Source organism: Neofelis nebulosa, chromosome 8, assembly GCF_028018385.1.
Source record: "Neofelis nebulosa isolate mNeoNeb1 chromosome 8, mNeoNeb1.pri, whole genome shotgun sequence".
Taxonomy (NCBI): Eukaryota; Metazoa; Chordata; class Mammalia; order Carnivora; family Felidae; genus Neofelis; species Neofelis nebulosa.
The window spans coordinates 74,315,743-74,339,224 of record NC_080789.1 but is presented as its reverse complement, the minus strand read 5'-3'; the positions used below and the strand labels follow the sequence as shown (position 1 = coordinate 74,339,224).

General features: G+C 41.9%; 1 protein-coding gene across 1 annotated transcript in view; it reads left to right on the top strand.

The window, feature by feature from the left end:
* MUC19 (mucin 19, oligomeric) overlaps positions 1-23,482 on the top strand; it is a 108,571-nt gene that overhangs the window by 58,011 nt on the left and 27,078 nt on the right. The window contains exons 41-50 of the mRNA XM_058682238.1: positions 514-609; positions 3,400-17,477; positions 17,660-17,777; positions 17,990-18,064; positions 18,589-18,642; positions 20,227-20,262; positions 21,327-21,380; positions 22,109-22,162; positions 22,308-22,361; positions 23,253-23,306. Of these exons, the coding sequence (XP_058538221.1) occupies positions 514-609; positions 3,400-17,477; positions 17,660-17,777; positions 17,990-18,064; positions 18,589-18,642; positions 20,227-20,262; positions 21,327-21,380; positions 22,109-22,162; positions 22,308-22,361; positions 23,253-23,306 (14,673 nt within the window). The remainder of the gene's footprint in view (positions 1-513; positions 610-3,399; positions 17,478-17,659; positions 17,778-17,989; positions 18,065-18,588; positions 18,643-20,226; positions 20,263-21,326; positions 21,381-22,108; positions 22,163-22,307; positions 22,362-23,252; positions 23,307-23,482) is intronic.

Genomic DNA, 23,482 nt, shown 5'->3' with positions numbered 1-23,482 from the left:
CATGCAATTAAGTGAATGAATCACTTAACATCTGTAACTTCAGTTTTCTTATCAGTAAAAAATGGGAATGTAATTTATTGAGTGGGATTGTGATGAGAATCCAGTGAAAAAATAAATAAATGTATGTCAAAGCACGTCTTTGAAAATGTATACAGGGTAATATCATTGATCTAGAAAAACAGAGGGGCACCTGGGTGGCTCGGTCAGTTAAGTGTCCGACTTTGGCCCAGGTCATAGTCTCACGGTCCATGAGTTCGAGCCTCGCATCGGGCTCTGTGCTGACAGCTCAGAGCCTGGAGCCTGTTTCGGATTCTGTGTCTCCCTCTCTCTCTGCCCCTCCCCTGTTCATGCTCTTTCTCTGTCTCAAAAATAAATAAATGTTTAAAACATTTTTTTTAAAAAGAAAAACAAATATTTTGGTAATCTTTTGTTGGAAGTTCATTTAAGTCAGATTTGGTGATCTCATAGCTTAAGATATTCTGGGAATGAACCCAATCCATTTTTCCTTTATAGCAGGTACAACTGGAACATCCGGTATTACAACTAGTAGAGATGAAAATAAACCTGGGTCACCCCGCAGTGGTACTACAAGCTCTTCAGATAAACTAGGTGAGATTAGCTAAATACAAAAAGTCACAAAAATCTGTCAATGTAGAAAAACTTGTTTATAAAAGACCAGTCAGTAGAATGTTTATTTTAGTTGGAAATCCTTCCTGCTTAAAAATTGGCGCACTACAATTCAAATATTATGTGAATCACTTAGAAAGATTGCCATTACATTTTTTGTTGTTCAGTATTTGTGCACTGTTGGGTTTTCAGAACAACACATGACAGTGTGACAGTGATCTGACAGTTCAGGTGTTCCCCGTTACTAAACAAGACTAATGCAGCATTTTGAATCTGATGTGGCCAATGCAGATGTCACTGGAATGCATGGCCAATGCAGAAATCACTGGAATGTTACCGGATACAACTATAACTGAGTTAATTAAAAATGTAATAGTAACCATCTAACATTTCATCTCATATTTGGTCCTTAAATGTTGTTTTTGAGTTAGGGATGTTTCCTCATCCAGTTAGTTACATTTCTTCATCTAAGGTTTGAGTGGCTCTACAAAAAATCACTTATACAACAAACAAATATAAATATAAAAGTACTAAATAATAGTGTTTTTGCATTTCATTGCTTGATAATATGATTTTCCCATAACAGAAATATTTAAGAGTTCAATAAATTCTTTTCTTTGTTGAATAATAGGCTTCTGGATATTAAATGATTCTCAGCCATCAACAGGGATGTTCAAGTTAGAATTTTTCTTTTTGCAATCTATTTTCAAAAACCCGCTATCTTTAGTATTAGAAAAATGTCATGGTTCTTTAGTATTAAAAAAGTCATGATTTAAAATATTAATATATTTCTTTATAAGTTCATTATTGAATAGAAAAATGATCTAGAACCTTGATGAACAGCTTTCCCTTTCCTAAGAATATTCAGTAACATTGCCTTCTGAATTGTCTAAACATTCAGCAAATAGTTTGCTACTTAAAATCTCCACACTTTGGTTTAAAAAATTCTTCTTTTCTAGAATTTGCAAATAGGACATGACTCTACATACCTCATTTGCTCAAAACTCACCTTACAGGAAAATATACAATGAGAGTATGCAATATGCAGTGGGTATAGCCACACCTTACTAAACAATGTTTGTGTTTCATAATATTTAACTCGTTCCAAAGGATCAAAGATACGGACCAGAGAGGAGAAAAAAAAGAAAGAGAGAAAGAAAGGGGACTGGTAAATATTTCTCATGAAATAGGAAAAAAAAGTGCTTAAAAATTTAATTGGTAAAATAAAACTGTTTTTATACTTTGTTTTTTACTGGATATATTGAATACAACTTATTAAATGAAATAAAGATATGAGCTAGTCATTTACTATTGTATAACATTATTTGTAAGTCATCTTAACCTGTTTTAGCAAAAAATAAAAATGATAATCACATAAAATTATACTAAGTATAAGATGGACAAAGTGTTTTCACATATATTCACTTACTCGAATCATATAACCACCTAGTGCAATTGACAATATATTAGTGATTATTCACATTTTATAAATTAAAAAATCAATGTGTTTACTTTAGTCATAGGTGAATATGTTTGGAGGCTAAAACAGGGCCTAGATGATTGAATCTTCATCCAGTCATTTTCCATTACTAGACAGCCACTGTCTAGTACAATGGTGAATTACTATCAAAACTAGAGAAAGGTCTTGTTACCTTGCCTATGCTAGTTTACATTTGCATTCCCAGTGCCTAGCTTAGTGCCTGACTTAATAAATATCTGGTGGATATCCGGTGAATATGTGAAATGATGAATAAGAGTTCCCAATCTGGTAAAGGATTAAGAGGCTTTACTTTTATTAACAAAATAAAACAACAGGTTCTATGAAAGAGAACCTTCCAGAAGGATTGAAGATATGGTAGGCAGTAGGTTATTTGCTGCTAGCCCAAGTAATGAAGCTTTGATGTAAATAGGCACCATACACACACACTACTGTGTAGATCCATGTCTCAACAAATCCAAGGTTTCCAACCTCATCTGTTCCCTTAGTGGAATTCTTGATATAAGGGTCTCATATCAGAGTATTCTGGGTGATGCTAAGTTGTTGGCATGTCCTCCCTGTAACTTCCAATTTTCCAAATACATTCACCTTCTACTTTTGCTTCTCTAGCACAAATAGTTCATTTCAGCCTTATGGCTTTTGCCCTAGCTGTTCCCACTGCCTGAGTTCTATTTCCCTAGAGTTTCACATAGTTTTCTGCGTTTTTGTCATATCTCAAAATAAAAGACATTTTTTCAGAGAGGTCTGTTATCCAAGCAGTCTAAAAAGAATCCCAGTTGGTCAGTATTACCTCACTTTATGTTAGTGCTTTGACACTTTTCTTGTGTGTGGATTTGTTTGTTTGTATATAACTTAATTTATGTGTCTGTATGTCTCCCCCATTCAACTAGGAATGCTTCATGAAACTGAGAACTCTCTAATTACTAGCTACATCATTTTTGAAAAGCTATTTCAACTATATTTGCTTTAGTTTCTACTCTATAAAAAGGGAAAGTAGTACTATATATGCCATAGGGTAGTTCCAATGGTAAAATGAGTAATATTTATATGTTTCTGAGAACTTATACAATACCACACAAGATACCCAGTAAAGTACTGCTAGATGAATAAACAGGAAGAAGTTACACTGTAGAATAAAAGGTATGAAATCTGGTGGTGCCCATGAAGATGCCTTGAAAGCTATAGTGGAGAAAGCTCCTAGTTTAACAACAACAACAATAATCCCACGATATATCTTATAAACAAAATTGTATTTTTACTATTTATTTTTATAGGAACAACTGGACACTATGTTGAAGGAGGTGGAACAACTGGGCCATCTGAGGGAAGATCAGGGACAACTAGAATATCAGCTGAAGGATCAGGGACAACTGTATTGTCATCTGTAGTGACAGGGAAAACAGGACCATCACTGGGAGGATCAGCAACAACAAGATCATCAGTTAAAGGATCAGAGACAACTGAACCATCTGTTGTAGATTCAAGAACATCTGTACCATCAGAAGGATTGACAGGAGCAACTGAACCATCACTTGGGTTAACAACACCTGGACCATCAGCTGAAGGATCAGGGACAACTACATTACTTGCTGGAGTATCACAAACAACTGAAAGCTCTGTTCTAAAGTCAGGAAATACTGGACCATCCATAGGAGGATCACAGACAACTGAACAATCAGGTGAAGAAGCCCAGACAAGTGGACTAGCAGCTGGAGGATCAGGGACTACAGGACCATCCACTGAAGAATCAGAAAAAACAGAAACACCTGTTCTGGGTTTAGGGACAACTCAAACATCTGAAGGATTAGGAACAACTACATCTGTTTTAGGTTCAGGGACAATTGGAACATCATCTGGAGTGACAAGAACAACTAAATCATCATCTCGAGATTCAGATACTACAGGACCAACAGCTGAAGTATTAGGAACAACTAAATCAGCATCTGGTATATCAAGCACAACTGGACTATTGTCTGGTGGGTCAGGGACAACTGGACCATCTGTTGTAGGATCAGGAACATCTGTACCATCAGCAGGATTGACAGGGACCTCTGGTCTATCACCTTGGTTTGCAACAACTGGACAATCATCTGTAGGATCGAGGACAACTGAGTCATTGGCTGGAAGACCAGAAACCACTGCAACCTCCATTGTAAGTTCAGGCACTACCAGTCCATCCACAGGAGGATCACAGACAACTGGACTGTCAGCCAAAGAAGCAGGGACAACAGAACAAGCAGCTGCAATATCAGGGACCACAGGACCATTCCATGGACGATCAAGAACAACAAGACAATCTGTTTTAAGTTCAGGGATGACCTTACCAACTTCTAAAGAAATAAGGACAACTAGACCTTCATTGGTAAAGTCAGGTACAACTGCAGTATTGACTCCAGGATCAGCCACAAGTGGACTGTCATCTGGAGTGTCTGAGTCCACTGAACCATCATCTGAAGCATTAGGAACAACAAGATCATCAGCTGGTATATCAGAGACAACTGGACCATCAACAGTTGGATCTGGGATGGCAACAGGACCATTTTTTGTAGAATCAGGAACAGCTGTATCATCGGTAGGATTGACTGGGACATCTGACTTATCACATGGGTTAGGAATAACTGGGCCATCAGCTAAAGGAGCAGGGACAACTGGATCATTTGCTGGGAATTCAGGAACAACAGTAACCCCTGTTGTAATTTCAGGGACTGCTGGTCCCTACACAGTAAAATCACAGATGACTGGACAATCTGCTGAAGAAGCTGGGACAACAGGACCAACAGCTGGAGGTTCAGGGACCACAGGACCATTCCATGGAGGATCAGGAAAAACAGGACAATCTCTTTTAGGTTCAGGGACAACCAGACCATCTGTTGTAGGTCCAGGAACAACTATACCTTCAAGTAGACTATTTTTTGTAGGTTCAGGGACAACCAGAGCATCATCTGGAGTGAAAAGGACAATTGGACCATCATCTGGAGAATTAGGAACAACTAGATCATCATCTGGTATGTCAAGGACAATTGGACCATCAACTGGAAGGTCAGGGATAACTGGACGTTCAGGAACAGAATCAGGAACATCAGTAACATCAGTAGGATTAACAGGGACATCTGGATCATCATTTGGGTTAGGAACAACTGGACCATCAACAAAAGTATCACAAACAACTACAGCACCTATTGCAGGATTAGTAAAATCTACATCATCTACAAGATTGACAGGGTCAACTGGATCATCAATTGGGGGACCAGAGACAACTGGAACAGCAGCTAGAGGATCAGGGACCACAACACTGTCAGCGGGAGCATCAGGAGAAACTGGAACATTAGCTGAAGGATCAGAAACAACAAAAACCTTTGTTATAACATTAGGGATTACTGAAACACCTGTAAGAGGATCACAGACAATGGGATGGTCAACTAAAGATGCAGGAACAACTGGGCAAGAAGCTAGAGGATCAGGGACGACAGGGCAATTCATTGGAGGATCAGGAACATCAGTGTCATCTGTTTTTGTTTCAAGGACAATTCACCCATTATCTGAAGAATCAGGGACCACTAGACCATCTGTTTTAGGTTCAGAGACAACCAGACCATTACCTGGACACACAGAGACCATGAGATCATCATCTGGAGATTCAGACACCACTGAACCATCAGCTGAGGTATTAGGGACAACTAGATCACCAGCTGGTATATCAGAAACAACTAGACTATCAACGGGTAGATCTGGGATGACAGAAGGACCATCTGTTGTAGGGTCAGAAACATCTGTACCATCAGTAGGTTGGACAAAGATATCTGGCCCATCACCTGGGTTAGTAACAACTGGGCCATCAGCTGAAGGAGCAGAAACAACTGGATCATTTGCGGGAAATTCAGGAAGAACGGCAACTGCTATTGTAAGTTCAGGAACTAGTGGTCCCTACATAGGAGGAATCCATACAACTGTACTATCACCTGAAGAGACAAGGACTATAGGACCAACATCTGAGGGATCAGGGACCACAGAACCATTCCCTGGAGTACCAGGAACAACAGAACAATCTGTTTTAGGTTCAGAGACAACTAGACCATCAGTTGTAAGTTCAGGAACAAGTGGAATATCACCTGGAGTGATGGGTATACCTGGACAATCTACTAGAGTGACAGGGAAAATTGAACCACCAGCTGGAGAATTAGGAACAACTGGATCATCAGCTGGTATATCAAGCACAACTAGACTATTGTCCGGTGGGTCAGGGAAAACTGGACCATTTGTTGTAGGACCAGGAACATCTGTCCCATCAGCAGGATTGACAGGGACCTCTGGTCAGTCATCTGGGTTTGCAACAACTGGACAGTCATCTGTAGGATCGAGGACAATTGAGTCATTGGATGGAAGACCAGAAACCACTGCGACCTCCATTGTAAGTTCAGGCACTACCAGTCCATCCACAGGAGGATCAGAGACAACTGGACTGTCAGCCAAAGAAGCAGGGACAACAGAACAAGCAGCTGGGGGATCGGGGACCACAGGACCATTCCATGGACGTTCAGGAACCACAGGACGATCCGTTTTAAGTTCATGGACGACTGGGCCATCATCTGAAGAATTAAGGACAACTATACCTTCATTGGTAAAGTCCAGCACCACTGGAATATCAGCTACAGGATCAGCCACAGCGGGACAGTCATCTGGAATATCTGAGTTCCCTGAGCCATCATCTGAAGTATCCAGAACAACTAGATCATCAACTCGTACATCAAGCACAACTGGACCATTGCCTGGTGGGTCAGGGAAAACTGGACCATCTGTTGTAGGACCAGGAACATCTGTCCCATCAGCAGGATTGACAGAGTCCTTAGGTCCATCACCTGGGTTTGCAACGACTGGACAGTCATCTGTAGGAACGAGGACACCTGAGTCATTGGCTGAAAGACCAGAAACCACTGCGACCTCCATTGTAAGTTCAGGCACTACCAGTCCACCCACAGGAGGATCAGAGACAACTGGACTGTCAGCCAAAGAAGCAGGGACAACAGAACAAGCAGCTGGAGGATCGGGGACCACAGGACCATTCCAAGGACGTTCAGAAACAACAGGAGAATCCGTTTTAAGTTCATGGACGAATGGGCCATCATCTGAAGAAATAAGGACAACGAGACCTTTGTTGGTAAAGTCAGGCACCACTGGAATATCAGCTACAGGATCAGCCACAGCGGGACAGTCATCTGGAATATCTGAGTTCCCTGAGCCATCATCTGAAGTATCCAGAACAACTAGATCATCAACTCGTACATCAAGCACAACTGGACCATTGCCTGGTGGGTCAGGGAAAACTGGACCATCTGTTGTAGGACCAGGAACATCTGTCCCATCAGCAGGATTGACAGAGTCCTCAGGTCCATCGCCTGGGTTTGCAACGACTGGACAGTCATCTGTAGGAACGAGGACACCTGAGTCATTGGCTGAAAGACCAGAAACCACTGCGACCTCCATTGTAAGTTCAGGCACTACCAGTCCATCCACAGGAGGATCAGAGACAACTGGACTGTCAGCCAAAGAAGCAGGGACAACAGAACAAGCAGCTGGGGGATCGGGGACCACAGGACCATTCCATGGACGTTCAGGAACAACAGGACGATCCGTTTTAAGTTCATGGACGACTGGGCCATCATCTGAAGAATTAAGGACAACTATACCTTCATTGGTAAAGTCCAGCACCACTGGAATATCAGCTACAGGATCAGCCACAACGGGACAGTCATTTGGAGTATCTGAGTCCCCTGAGCCATCATCTGAAGTATCCAGAACAACTAGATCATCAACTCGTGTATCAAGCACAACTGGACCATTGCCTGGTGGGTCAGGGAAAACTGGACCATCTGTTGTAGGATCAGGAACATCTGTCCCATCAGCAGGATTGACAGAGTCCTCAGGTCCATCACCTGGGTTTGCAACGACTGGACAGTCATCTGTAGGAACGAGGACACCTGAGTCATTGGCTGAAAGACCAGAAACCACTGCGACCTCCATTGTAAGTTCAGGCACTACCAGTCCACCCACAGGAGGATCAGAGACAACTGGACTGTCAGCCAAAGAAGCAGGGACAACAGAACAAGCATCTGGAGGATCAGGGACCACAGGACCATTCCAAGGACGTTCAGGAACAACAGGAGAATCCATTTTAAGTTCATGGACGACTGGGCCATCATCTGAAGAAATAAGGACAACGAGACCTTCGTTGGTAAAGTCCAGCACCACTGGAATATCAGCTACAGGATCAGCCACAACTGGACAGTCATTTGGAGTATCTGAGTCCACTGAGCCATCATCTGAAGTATCCAGAACAACTAGATCATCAACTCGTACTTCAAGCACAACTAGACCATTGCCTGGTGGGTCAGGGAAAACTGGACCATCTGTTGTAGGATCAGGAACATCTGCCCCATCAGCAGGATTGACAGAGTCCTCAGGTCCATCACCTGGGTTTGCAACGACTGGACAGTCATCTGTAGGAACGAGGACACCTGAGTCATTGGCTGAAAGACCAGAAACCACTGCGACCTCCATTGTAAGTTCAGGCACTACCAGTCCATCCACAGGAGGATCACAGACAACTGGATTGTCAGCCAAAGAGGCAGGGGCAACAGAACAAGCAGCTGGAAGATCAGGTACCACAGGACCATTCCATGAACGATCAGAAACAACAAGACAACCTTTTTTACATTCAGAGACGACCTTACCAACTTCTAAAGAAATAAGGACGAGACCTTCGTTGGTAAAGTCAGGCACAACTGGAGTATTGGCCACAGAATCAGCCACAACTGCACTGTCATCTGGAGTATCTGAGTCCACTGAGCCATTATCTGACAAATTCAGAACAACTAGATCATCAACTCGAAAATCAAGTACAACTGGAACATTGCCTGGAGGTTCAGGGACAATTGGACCATCTGTTGTAGGACCAGGAACATCTGTCCCATCAGCAGGATTGACAGAGGCCTCTGGTCCATCACCTGGGTTCGCAACAACTGGACAGTCATCTGTAGGATCGAGGACAAATGAGTCATTGGCTGGAAGACCAGAAACCACTGCGACCTCCATTGTAAGTTCAGGCACTACTAGTCCATCCACAGGAGGATCACAGACAACTGGACTGTCAGCCAAAGAAGCAGGGACAACAGATCAAGCAGCTGGAGTAGCAGGAACCACAGGACCATTCCATGGACGAACTGGAGCAACAAGACAACCTGTTTTAGGTTCAGAGACGACCTTACCAACTTCTAAAGATATAAGGACGAGACCTTCATTGGTAAAGTCAGGCACCACTGGAATATCAGATACAGGATCAGCCACAACTGGACAGTCATTTGGATTATCTGAGTCCATTGAGCCATCATCTGAAGTATCCAGAACAACTAGATCATCAACTCAAAAATCAGGCACACCTGGCCTATTTTCTGGTGGGTCTGGGACAACTGGACCATCTGTTGTAGGACCAGGAACATCTGTACCATCAGCAGGATTGACAGAGTCCTCAGGTCCATCTCCTGGGTTTGCAACAACTGGGCAATCATCTGTAGGATCGAGGACAATTGAGTCATTGGATGGAAGACCAGAAACCACTGCAACCTCCATTGTAAGTTCAGGCACTACCAGTCCATCCACAGGAGGATCAGAGACAACTGGACTGTCAGCCAAAGAAGCAGGGACAACCGAACAAGCAGCTGCAATATCAGGGACTACAGGACCATTCCATGGACGTTCAGGAACCACAGGACGATCCGTTTTAAGTTCATGGACGACTGGGCCATCATCTGAAGAATTAAGGACAACTAGACCTTCATTGGTAAAGTCCAGCACAAGTGGAATATCATCAATAGGATCAGCCACAACTGGACCATTATTTGGAATATCTGAGTCCACTGAGCTATCATCTGAAGTATTCAGAACAACTAGATCATCAACTCGTACATCAAGCACAACTGGCCTATTTTCTGGAGGTTCAGGGACAACTGGACCATCTGTTGTAGGATCAGGAACATCTGTCCCATCAGCAGGATTGACAGAGTCCTCAGGTCCATCACCTGGTTTTGCAATAACTGGACAACTGTCTGTAGGATCAAGGACAACTGAGTCATTGGCTGGAAGACCAGAAACCACTGCAACCCCCATTGTAACTTCAGGCACTACAAGTCCATCTACAGGAGGATCACAGACAACTGGACTGTTAGCCAAAGAAGCAGGGACAACAGAACAAGCAGCTGGAAGATCAGGGACCACAAGACCATTCCATGGACGATCAGGAACAACAAGTCAACCTGTTTTACATTCAGGGACGACCTTACCAACTTCTAAAGAAATAAGGACAACGAGACCTTCATTGGTAAAGTCAGGCACGACTGGAGTATTGGCCACAGGATCAGCCACAACTGGACAGTCATTTGGAGTATCTGAGCCCACTCAACCATCATCTGAAGTATTCAGAACAACTAGATCATTAACTCGTATATCAAGCACAACTGGCCGATTTTCTGCAGGTTTGGGGACCTCTGGACCATCTGTTGTAGGACCAGGAACATCTGTCCCATCAGCAGGATTGACAGGCACCTCTGGTCCATCACCTGCGTTTGAAACAACTGGACAGTCATCTGTAGGATCGAGGTCAACTGAGTCATTGGCTGGAAGATCAGAAACCACTGCGACCTCCATTGTAAGTTCAGGCACTACCAGTCCACCCACAGGAGGATCAGAGACAACTGGACTGTCAGCCAAAGAGGCAGGGACAACAGAACAAGCAGCTGGAGGATCAGGGACCACAGGACCATTCCATGGACGATCAGGAACAACAAGACAACCTGTTTTACATTCAGGGACGACCTTACCAACTTCTAAAGAAATAAGGACAACGAGACCTTTGTTGGTAAAGTCAGGCACCACTGGAATATCAGATACAGGATTAGCCACAACTGGACAGTCATCTGGAGTATCTGAGTCCACTGAGCCATCATCTGAAGTATCCAGAACAACTAGATCATCAACTCGTACATCAAGCACAACTGGACCATTGCCTGGTGGGTCAGGGAAAACTGGACCATCTGTTGTAGGACCAGGAACATCTGTCCCATCAGCAGGATTGACAGAGTCCTCAGGTCCATCACCTGGGTTTGCAACGACTAGACAGTCATCTGTAGGAATGAGGACACCTGAGTCATTGGCTGAAAGACCAGAAACCACTGCGACCTCCATTGTAAGTTCAGGCACTACCAGTCCATCCACAGGAGGATCAGAGACAACTGGACTGTCAGCCAAAGAAGCAGGGACAACCGAACAAGCAGCTGCAATATCAGGGACTACAGGACCATTCCATGGACGTTCAGGAACCACAGGACGATCCGTTTTAAGTTCATGGACGACTGGGCCATCATCTGAAGAATTAAGGACAACTATACCTTCATTGGTAAAGTCCAGCACCACTGGAATATCAGCTACAGGATCAGCCACAGCGGGACAGTCATCTGGAATATCTGAGTCCCCTGAGCCATCATCTGAAGTATCCAGAACAACTGGATCATCAACTCGTGTATCAAGCACAACTGGACCATTGCCTGGTGGGTCAGGGAAAACTGGACCATCTGTTGTAGGATCAGGAACATCTGTCCCATCAGCAGGATTGACAGAGTCCTCAGGTCCATCACCTGGGTTTGCAACGACTGGACAGTCATCTGTAGGAACGAGGACACCTGAGTCATTGGCTGAAAGACCAGAAACCACTGCGACCTCCATTGTAAGTTCAGGCACTACCAGTCCATCCACAGGAGGATCACAGACAACTGGACTGTCAGCCAAAGAAGCAGGGACAACAGAACAAGCAGCTGGGGGATCAGGGACCACAGGACCATTCCAAGGACGTTCAGAAACAACAGGAGAATCCGTTTTAAGTTCATGGACGACTGGGCCATCATCTGAAGAATTAAGGACAACTAGACCTTCATTGGTAAAGTCCAGCACCACTGGAATATCAGCTACAGGATCAGCCACAACGGGACAGTCATCTGGAATATCTGAGTCCCCTGAGCCATCATCTGAAGTATTCGGAACATCTAGATCATCAACTCAAAAATCAAGTACAACTGGAACATTGCCTGGAGGTTCATGGACAACTGGACCATCTGTTGTAGGATCAGGAACATCTGTCCCATCAGCAGGATTGACAGAGTCCTCAGGTCCATCACCTGGGTTTGCAACAACTGGACAGTCATCTGTAGGATCGTGGACAACTGAATCATTGGCTGAAAGACCAGAAACCACTGCGACCTCCATTGTAAGTTCAGGCACTACCAGTCCATCCACAGGAGGATCACAGACAACTGGACTGTCAGCCAAAGAGGCAGGGACAACAGAACAAGCAGCTGGGGGATCAGAGACCACAGGACCATTCCATGGACGTTCAGGAACAACAGGACGATCCGTTTTAAGTTCATGGACGACTGGGCCATCATCTGAAGAAATAAGGAGAACTAAACCTTCCTTGCTAAAGTCCAGCACCACTGGAATATCAGCTACAGGATCAGCCACAATTGGACACTCACCTAGTGTAATTGAGTCCACTGAGCCATCATCTGAAGTATTCAGAACAACTAGATCATCAACTCGTATATCAAGTACAACAGGACCATTGCCTGGTGGGTCAGGGACAACTGGACCATCTGTTGTACGATCAGAAACATCTGTCCCATCAGCAGGATTGACAGGTACCTCTGGTCCATCACCTGGTTTAGCAACAACTGGACAATCATCTGTAGGGTCGAGGACAACTGAGTCATTGGCTGGAAGATCAGAAACCACTGTGACCTCCATTGTAAGTTCAGGCACTACCAGTCCATCCACAGGAGCATCACAGACAACTAGACTGTCAGCCCAAGAGGCAGGGACAACAGAGCAAGCAGCTGGGGGATCAGGGACCACAGGACCATTCCATGGACGATCAGGAACAACAAGACAACCTGTTTTGGGTTCAGAGAAAACTCTACCAACTTCTAAAGAAATAAGGACAACTAGACCTTCATTGGTAAAGTCCAGCACAACTGGAGTACTGGCTACAGGATCAGCCACAACTGCACTGTCATCTGGAGTATCTGAGTCCACTGAACCATCATCTGAAGTAATTGGTAAAACTAGATCATCAACCCATATATCAAGTACAACTCGTCTATTTTCTGGAGGTTCAGGGACAACTGTAATGTCTGTTGTTGGATCAGGAACATCTGTACCATCAACAGGATTGACAGGGACCTATGGTCCATCACCTGCATTCGTAACAACTGGACAATCATCTGTAATATTGAGGACAACTGAGTCATTGGCTGGACTATCAGAAACAACTGAAACCTCTGTTGTTAGTGCAGGGATTACTGGTCTGTCCACAAGAGGATCTCATACAACCGGACCACCTGCTGAGGAAACTGGTATAACAGAACGAGCTGGTGGAGCTTCAGGGACCATAGGACTGTTCCATGGAGTATCAGGAACAACAGTATATTCTGTTTTAGGTTCAGAAACAACAAGAAAATCTGTTGTCAGTTCAGGAACAACTGTACCATCATCTGGAGTGACAGGAATAACTGGATCATCAACTACGGAATTGGGAACAAGTAGATCATCAGCTGGTATATCGGAGAACACTGGGGCATTAATGAGTGGATCTGGGGTTACAACAGGACCATCTTTTGTAGGATCAGGCATATCTGTACCATCAGTAGGATTGACAGGGACCTCTGGTCCATCACCTGGATTAGCAACAATTGGATCATCAGCTGAAGGATCAGGAATAACTGGAGTATATTCTGGAATATCAGAAACAACTTCCACCTCTGTTGTAAGTTCAGAGACTATTGGTCCATTTACAGGAGGATCACAGACAACTGGACTGTCAGCCAAAGAAGCAGGGACAACAGAACTAACAGCTGGAGAATCAGGGACCACAGGACCATTCCATGGACGATCAGGAACAACAAAACAATCTACTTTAGGTTCAGGGATTACCTTACCATCTTCTAAAGAAATAAGGACAACTAGATCTTCGTTGGTAAAGACAGGCACAACTGGAGTATCAGCTACTGGATCAGCCACAACTGGAATGTCATCTGGAGTATCTGAGTCCACTGGACCATCATCTAAAGTATTAGGAACAACCAGATCATCAGCTGGTATATCAGAGACAACTGGACCATCAACACGTGGATCTAGAATGACAAGAGGACCATTTTTTGTAGAATCAGGAACATTTGTACCATCAGTAGGATTGACAGGGATGTCTGGTCCAGAGCCAACTGGATCATTCACTGGAAGATCAGAAACAACAGCAACCTCTACTGTAAATTCAGGTGCTAGTGGTCTCTACAATGGAGGAATCCAGACAACTGGGCTGTCAGCTAAAGAAGCAAGGACAGCAGGACCATTTCGAGGAGGGTCAGGAACAACTGGAAGATTTGTTGTAGGTTCAGGGACAACTGTGCCGTCATCTAGAGTGGAAAGCATAACTGGACCATTATCTGGAATGACAGGAATAACTGGACCATCAGCTGAGGAATTAGTAACAACTAGTTCATCAGCTGGTATATCAGAAACAACTGGATTATCAATGGGTGGATCTGGGATGACAGCAGGACCATCTGTTGTAGAGTCAGGAACATCTGTATCAGTAGGATTGGTAGGGACATCTAGCCCGTCACATGGGTTAGGAAAAACTGGGCCATCAGCTGAAGGAGCAGGGACAACTGGATCATTTTCTGGAAGATCAGAAACAACATCAGTCTCTATTATAAATTCAGGTACTAGTGGTCCCTACATAGGAGGAATCCAGACAACTGGAAAATCTGTTGAAGAAGCTGGGACAATAGGACCAACAGCTGGAGGTTCAGGGACCACAGGACAATTCCATGAAGGATCAGAAACAACAGGACAATCTGTTTTGGTTTCAGGGACAACTAGACTGCCTGTTGTAGGTTCAGGGACAACTGGGGCATCATCTGGAGTGACAGGTATAACTGGACCATCATCTGAAGTGAAAGGGACAATTGGACCATCAGCTGGAGAATTAGGAACAACTAGATCATCACCTGGTATATCTAGGACAACTGGACTATCATCTGGTGGGTTAGAGACAACTGGACTATCTGCTGTAGGATTAGGAACATCTCTCCCATCAAGATTGGCAGGGACACCTGGACCATCAGCTAGTTTAGCAACAACTGGACCATCAGCTAAAGGATCAGGGACAACTGAATCATTTTCTCGAAGATCAGAAACAACTGAAATCTCTGTGGTAAGTTCAGCAACTATGAGTACATCCATAGGAGGAACACAGACAACTGGACAATCTGCTGAGGAAGCAGGGGCAACAGGTCTAGAATCTGGAGGGTCAGGGACTACAGGACTATTCCATGGAGGATCAGAAACTACAGGACAATTTATTTTAGGTTCAGGGACGACCTTACCATCTTCTGAAAAATTAAGGTCAACTAGACCTTTATCGGTAAAGTCGGGCTCTACTGGAGTATCTGCTACAGGATCAGTCACAAGTGGACTGTCATCCTGGGAATCTGGGTCCACTGGATCATCAACTGAAGTATTCAGAACAACTAGATCTTCTGTTGGAATATCAAGGACAAGTCAACCATCTGCTGGAGGATCAGGGACAACTGCACCATCCGTTGTAGGATTAGGAATACCTTCATCAGCACCAGGATTGACAGAATCAACTGGACCACCAGTTTTAGGATCAGGGACAACTGAAACAGCAGCTAGAGGATCAGGGACCACAGGACTATCAGCTAGCAGATCAAGGACAACTGGATCATTAGCTGGAGTATCAGAAACAACCAAAACCTCTGTTGCAATGTTAGAGACTACTGCAACATCTATAGTAGGATCATGGACAACTGAACAATCAACTGAAGAATCAAAGACAACTGTACAATCAGCCCTAGGATCAGAGACCTCAAGACCATCTAGTGGATTGTCAGGAATGACAGGATCATCAAGTTTTGGTTCAGGGACAACCCTGCCATCATCTGAAGAATCAAGGGTAACTAGACCATCCGTTATAGGTTCAGGCACAACTGAACCATCATATGGAGTGATTGGGACAAGTGGATCATCATCTGGAGATATATCCATCACTGGACCACCATCTGAACTATTAGGAACAAGTATATCATCAGTTGGTATATCAAAGACAACTGGACAATCAATGGGTGGATTTGGGACAACTGGACCATCTGTTGTAGAATCAGGAACATCTTTGCCATCAGCAGGATTTACAGGGACATCTAGAACATTACATGAGTTAGGAACAAGTGGACCTTCAGCTGAAGGATCAAGGACAATTGGAATATTTTCTGGATTATCAGAAACAACTGAAACCTCTGTTGTAAGGTCAGAGACTACTGGACCATCCATAGGAGAATCACAGACAACTGGACAATTAATTGAAGAAGCAGGAACAACTGTACAAGGATTTGGGGCAGCAGGGACCACTCAGCCATCTTTTGGAGGATCAGGAACAACAGGACCATCTATTTTAGGTTCAGGGACAACTCCACAATCATCTGAAGGATTAGGGACAACTGTACCACCAGCTATAGAACCAGGAACAACTGGGCCATCGACCAAAGGATCAGCCAAAACTGGATCATCAGGATTACAGACCACTGAATCAATTGAAATATTAGGATCAGCTATATCATCAGTCAGTGATTCAAGGACAATTAGACCATCAACTAAAGGATCAGGGACAACTGTAAGATTACCTGAAAGAGCAGAGACAATTGGACCACCTGTTGTAAATTCAAGGATAACTGAACCATCTGTAGCATCACAGAGGACTGGACCATCAGCTGAAGGTTCAGTGACCACAGGATCAACATCTGGTGGATCAGGTACAACTGCCCCATCTGTTATAGGTTCAGAGACATCTGGACCATCAGCTGGAGCACCAGGAGTAACTGGAATATCATCTAGAGGAGCAGGAGCAACTAGACTACTTGTTTTAGTTTCAGATACAGCTATGCCAGCAAGATCCAGGACAACTGCATCACCAGCTGGAGGATCAGTGACAGCTGGACCACCAAATGGAGAATCAAGGACAACTAGATCAGCTATTTTAGGTTTAGGGACAACTCAACCATCATCTGGAGCATCAGGAACAACTGGACCATCATATGAAGTTTCAGGGACAACTGGACCATCACCAGAAGGATCAGGGACAAGTGGATCATCAACTGGGATAACCACTGGGATGTTAAGGAATGAGGTTACCACATCTGAAGGCAAGTCAAGTTCACTGAAAATAGACCATTTATTGTAAGCAATTTTAATTTTGTTCAGATTTCTACTTTTGAACTATATACATTTGTCAGAATTAGAATATTTAGAACTCAACTTGTTTACTAAAGATGGGAGCTTTGTAGAACATTATTGTTTTGAAGTGAGTCCACAGACTTCTTAAGAAGTTTATGTTTTTATCCCTCCTGCTTTTATTTTTGACCAGGTGCAACCAGAGTGTCAGTGGGAGCTACAACAGGTTCAGACAGGGGAAGCACAGCTGGAGCATCAGGCTCTATAACCACCACTGCTGGGAAACAAGCAGTCAAGACTTACCCGGGTATCTGTTGGTATTCCAATGCAAGTTAGCTTAGACTCATCATGATAATGAGTTTGTTATATTGATCAAGCACCAAATATTTGGAGAAAAGATTAAGAGATATTCTAGGTTTAGTATTAACATCTAAATTTTAAATATACTTAAATAGTGGTAGGTTTGTTTTTCCTAAAATGAAACACATAAAGATAATTTTCAATTATCTCATTAATCAGGTACAACTGAAGAACCATATGGAGAAACTGAATCAGGTGAAAGCATAACCAGTTTAACCACACCTGGAAAATCAGGTGAGTGGGAAGGGAAGGTATTGGCCCAGGTTGTAACACACAATAAGGTTTCCTGATAAATCTAATGATGAATATTAGTGTATTTTGAGTAGAAATCAGAAAATCAGATCCAAGTCATCTGGCATTTAGGACCTTATATTTTGTTAGGTGTGTTTACACCAGGTACTGGAACTGTAACACCTGAACTCAAAGTAGTTACATTGTTAAATGTCCAGGTAGTGTCCCCATAAAATAAGAACACTGCTCATGACTTTCTGGTGGTTTTTTTTTTAATTTTTAAAATGTTTATTTATTTTTGAGAGAGAGAGAGAGAGAAAGAGAGAGAGCACAGGTGATCATGAGCAGGGGAGGGGCAAAGAGAGGGAGAGAAAGAATCCCAAGCAGACTCTGTGCTGTCAGCTCAGAGCCAGACTAGGAGCTTGAACTCACCAATCGTGAGATCATGACCTGAGCCAAAATCAAGAGTCAGCTGCTTAACTGACTGGGTTACACAGGCGACCCATTACTTTTCATTTTAATTTCAGGTTTTACAGAAGCTGCCCCTGGTTCAACAACTGCACCAGAAAGTTCCACTACTGGTAAGTAAGCAGGGGATGTCAGATTTTTTTTTTACACTTTTCATGCTTATTGTCTAATTAAAAATGGCAAAATAATTAGTAATAATGCCAGTTACATAATTATAGTGTCCTTAAATATATTCTCTCATTTAACTATTAGAATAAATTTTGTTATCTCATTTTACTCATGGGGAACTTAGAAAAGATACTACCTAGGGGCGCCTGGGTGGCTCAGTCGGTTAAGTGTAGGACTTCGCCCAGGTCACGATCTCGAGGTCCGTGAGTTCAAGCCCCACGTCGGGCTCTGTGCTGACTGCTCAGAGCCTGGAGCCTGTTTCAGATTCTGTGTCTCCCTCTCTCTCTGACCCTCCCCTGTTCATGCTCTGTCTCTCTCTGTCTCAAAAATAAATAAACGTTAAAAAAAAAAAGATACGACCTAAATTTGTTCATATTCTACAGCAAATCAAATATTGGAGCCAATATTTTTATCCATTCTATACCGACTCCAAAGACTGTGCTCCTACCCACAATGTCCATCCTCCTGTAAGGCAAATATAAAATGGTCTTTGATGATCCATCAATAAGACCTTGCTTTTAATATTTATAAAGCTTAAATTTTCTCCATTTCCAAGCTACAGCAGCAAGTACTAAAAAGGGGTTTAAAATTTTATATATAATGACAAACTGTGGCATTTGTCAATTCTAAAACATTGGCAAAAACTATAATACTATTGCTTTATAAATAAAAACTTTATCACTTCATTTCTTTTTACAATCATTCCAACTTATAGGGCAATTTTTTTCTTAACAATAAATGAATGAAAATGTATTAAAGACGATAGCACATTAATATTTAAATTTTTGGACTAGTAATATAGTACTTGAGAAAGGCATTATTTCTGTTTGTAGGTTATCTCACCGAACCTAGCTGCTCATGATGAAATTGTCCATTATTTAAGGAAAAGATTGTTTATGCTTTTTTTCTTGTAAAGTATTATGCTACACTTATTCTAACTACTTTTACAAAGATGGCTTGTATAAATTTATTTTACAAACTAGTCACTAGAAAATAGTTCAATAATTTGATTCAGACTAAATTTATAATTATTCTTTATTCAATCTATGGCTATGTAAATGGAAATAAATTGAAATGTTTCAAATTATATATTGAACACCATAATTATATTATAAATTAATATCATGGCTACTAGGATGTGACTATTGGACATAGTATGTACTTTATTGTTATTGACAATAGTACTTTTGCATTTTCCAAATTCAAGACCTTAATCTTTAATTAAATGGCAGCAAACAAGAATTACATTGTGTAAATATTTTACTTGGGAAAAAGGCAATGGTTTTGCTTTCAGTTTGATAATTTGTAATTCATAGGTGATTCCTTACAGAGCACTTCGCAGCTTCTCTCCCAAGTGATCTCGCACTCCGACTTCAATTTCTAAGATCAGCCTGTATGAAAATACCATACCTCTGTTTTTTAATAAAAAAATTATATATGATGGCAGTTGAAGTGCCAAAGGGATTTTTAAAAATGGAATTCAAGTATATTCTTTAATGGAAACATGAATTTAATCTTTCCTTTTTTAGGCTCAGATAAGAGAATTCCACCAGTATTAATTGTAGGTAAGTCAACATTAAAATGACAAAAATATGCTCTGTAGGATGTGGCTTCAGCATTTTTATGTTTTCCATTTGGACACTGAAAAATATATGAGACTGTGATATTCTTCCCAAATTATAATCTAATATAAATTAATCTTTTCATGAAAAATTTAAAATGTGCATTTATAAATATAGTTTGTTTTTAAGTTTTAGTGATGTCAAAATAGCTTGCAGTAACAGGTGAGAAAATATGAAATTGTAAATGTGCATTTGGAAAAAAATTGGTATTGCAGTAACTAGACTAGAGAATATAATAGAAATCTCAATTTTATCAGATTAATAAAACATGAACTTCAAATTAGATTCTGGTAGCATAGGGCTTTTGATTTTTCTATTCTTATGCCTTCTTAAATCATAACAAAGTCATATTGATTCCCTTACATAATAGTTAAATTCTACACCAGTTATGTACAAATGTGCAAAATCAATCAAATAAATGAAAATAACTCTGAAATATGCCCCTTATTAAAAAAAGGCAGCTTTTTTTCTCAGCTTATTAGTGTTATTTATCACCTATCCTTTCCATGAAAATTTTTAGCTTTTATTGCATCCTGGTATCTCTTTTTAGACTTAACAGTTTTAAAAGAAGTTTAATCTTTAGAACATCTCACTTTTTCTCAATTGCTCTCATTTACATTCTTTCAGTACATACGTTCAAATGTTAGCTCCTTGAAGACAGGCTTTTTTGTCTTATTTCATTCACTGATATAAAATTCCTTTGGGGTCCTTATCTGATGAAGTGTTTGATTTCAATACTTATCCACTTGATCCATTAGATTCTCCCTTTGTTGATTAAGGACCATTCAACATGTATCACTCAGTGAGCCACTCAGTGCCTACCACCAGAGAAATCTGTTAAAACAGGCATTCCCAAGACAGGTTAAAGTTGAAATAATAAGAAAGCCATCTGTTTGGACACTCTGGACATGAAGTTTTTTGTAGGATTGTGGTGATTAAATAATACAAAATATCTCTTTCCACCCACCCAAACACCCAGAACTTACTGTTCCATTTCCTCCCTCAAGAGGTCACAACTTCCACAGAAAGTGTTGGCACCAGTGGAGGTGGATTCAGAACAGGTGAGAGGGACCAGTTCCTGTCTTCTTGTTACCACTAATTGTGGCATTTGTAGGAGAGCCTAGAGAGAGAGAGGGTTTCTGGGGAGCAGTCCATATTTACCTTATTAATATTGCACATTTGGCCAACTAATTCTTTTTCAGTTTTGAACTATTTTTTCCTGAAAAGCTACTAATAACAGAGTCCACCATTTTAGCTGTAATCCCTGAAGATGGGATGATTGTACTAATTATTCTGAGAATTATTTCCTGTGGAATTATAAACCTTATAAGCATTTGAAGAGGGAAAGGTAAGAAAATTTTCTATTGTGGAGAAATGGAGAAGAGCTACATGGACCCTGGAGACATGTCTGCCCTATATAGATAGATGTTTGCTTTTCACAAGAAAGCAATGAAGAGTGAGATATTTTCCCAATGTCTGGGGTTCTGAGCACACTCATACCTTCTGTTGCCACTCCACAGCAGGTACCACTGTAGCATCAGCAAGTCAAGTCACTGAGAGTAAAACAGGTGAGCGTGACGAGACATAGAATTCTGGAAAAGTTATCTTAGGTTGACAACATTGTGACTCTGGCTTTGGTAATAAAATGGTGAAAAGAAAATACATAGGGCTCATCATCAGAGAAGGGCCAGAGAGTGAGCCAGTTAGCTATAAAGAAGATATACTTGGGTTACTTTTAGAGGCATGTTTTTAGGAAAGAAACATGAGCACTGCTGTTCCTTTGTTTCAGGCACCACTAGGGTAGCCTCTGGCGTAACTGTTGTCCCTGGAAATTCTAACACAGGTGAGTCAACAAGATGGTAGGGAACTTTCCACATGTCCTCCCATAAGTTAGATGTTTCCTCTGGTATTCATCTTTGCAGGAGTACCAGCTATCTTTTCCATGACCCTAAATATTCTCCAATTAACTCTTTCCTCCTCTCCATCAGAAGCCACAACTTTCCTAGGAGAAAATGAAACAACCAGAGTTGGAATAGCCACAGGTGAGTGCTGCTAATCTAATACCTGCACTTCATAATAACTTCTTAAAACAGTCTTCTGAGCACCAACTGATGAATGAATAAAGAAATTGTGGTTTCTATACACATTGGAATACTACTTGGCAATGAGAAAGAATGAAATATGGCCATTTGTAGCAATGTGGATGGAACTGGAGAGTGTGATGCTAAGTGAAATAAGTCATACAGAGAAAGACAGATACCATATGTTTTCACTCTTATGTGGATCCTGAGAAACTTAACAGAAGACCATGGGGTAGGGAAAGGAAAAGAAAAGTTAGAGAGGGAGAGAGCCAAACCGTAAGAGACTCTTAAAAATGGAGAATAATCTGAGGGCTGATGGGGGGTGGGAGGGAGGACAGGGTGGGTGATGAGTATCGAGGAGGGCACCTGTTGGGATGAGCACCGGGTGTTGTATGGAAACCAATTTGACAATAAATTTCATATTAAAAAAATAAAATGCTAAGAATTGATATAAAAAACAGTCTTCTGAAAAAAATCTACACTATTTATATATGTTATATTAAGCAAATTCAGAAAAAAGGACAGGACAGTCATTACATTGCCTCCTTATCTCCTGAGCTTACAAGAACCTTCAGTACACCATCATGAAGTCAAACTAACGACAGATGGATAGGTAATGTGGAGGGAAACTTCCTATCTCTCCTCCCAAAGAAAGGGACATGATAGTCGAGAACTTTCTCAGTAAAATTATTGTAGAAAGAAATATTACACGGGGTATATATGAATTAGTTCTTGGAATTCAAAGTCTCGGGGTTATAGTTTACTGCTATATGGAAACTTTAGATTCCTATTTAAATCCCATAGTGGACAAGCAATTGAACTGAGTGACTGCTGCCCCTTTTTTTGTTTTAGGTACTACTGGTATAGTCCCTGAGAAAACTGTGGAACCTGGAAATTACAGCACAGGTAAGTCTGAAAATACATGCAAAATTGGGCCATTGGATGATAGATTCTGACAACAGCACAGTGTGTACTTTCCCACACCCTAGTCTTTACTCCTTCTTTCCTTCCTTTTCCCTATCAGAGGCCACAAATTCCACAGGAGGAAGTGGGACCACCCAAACAGAACTTCTAGGAAGTGA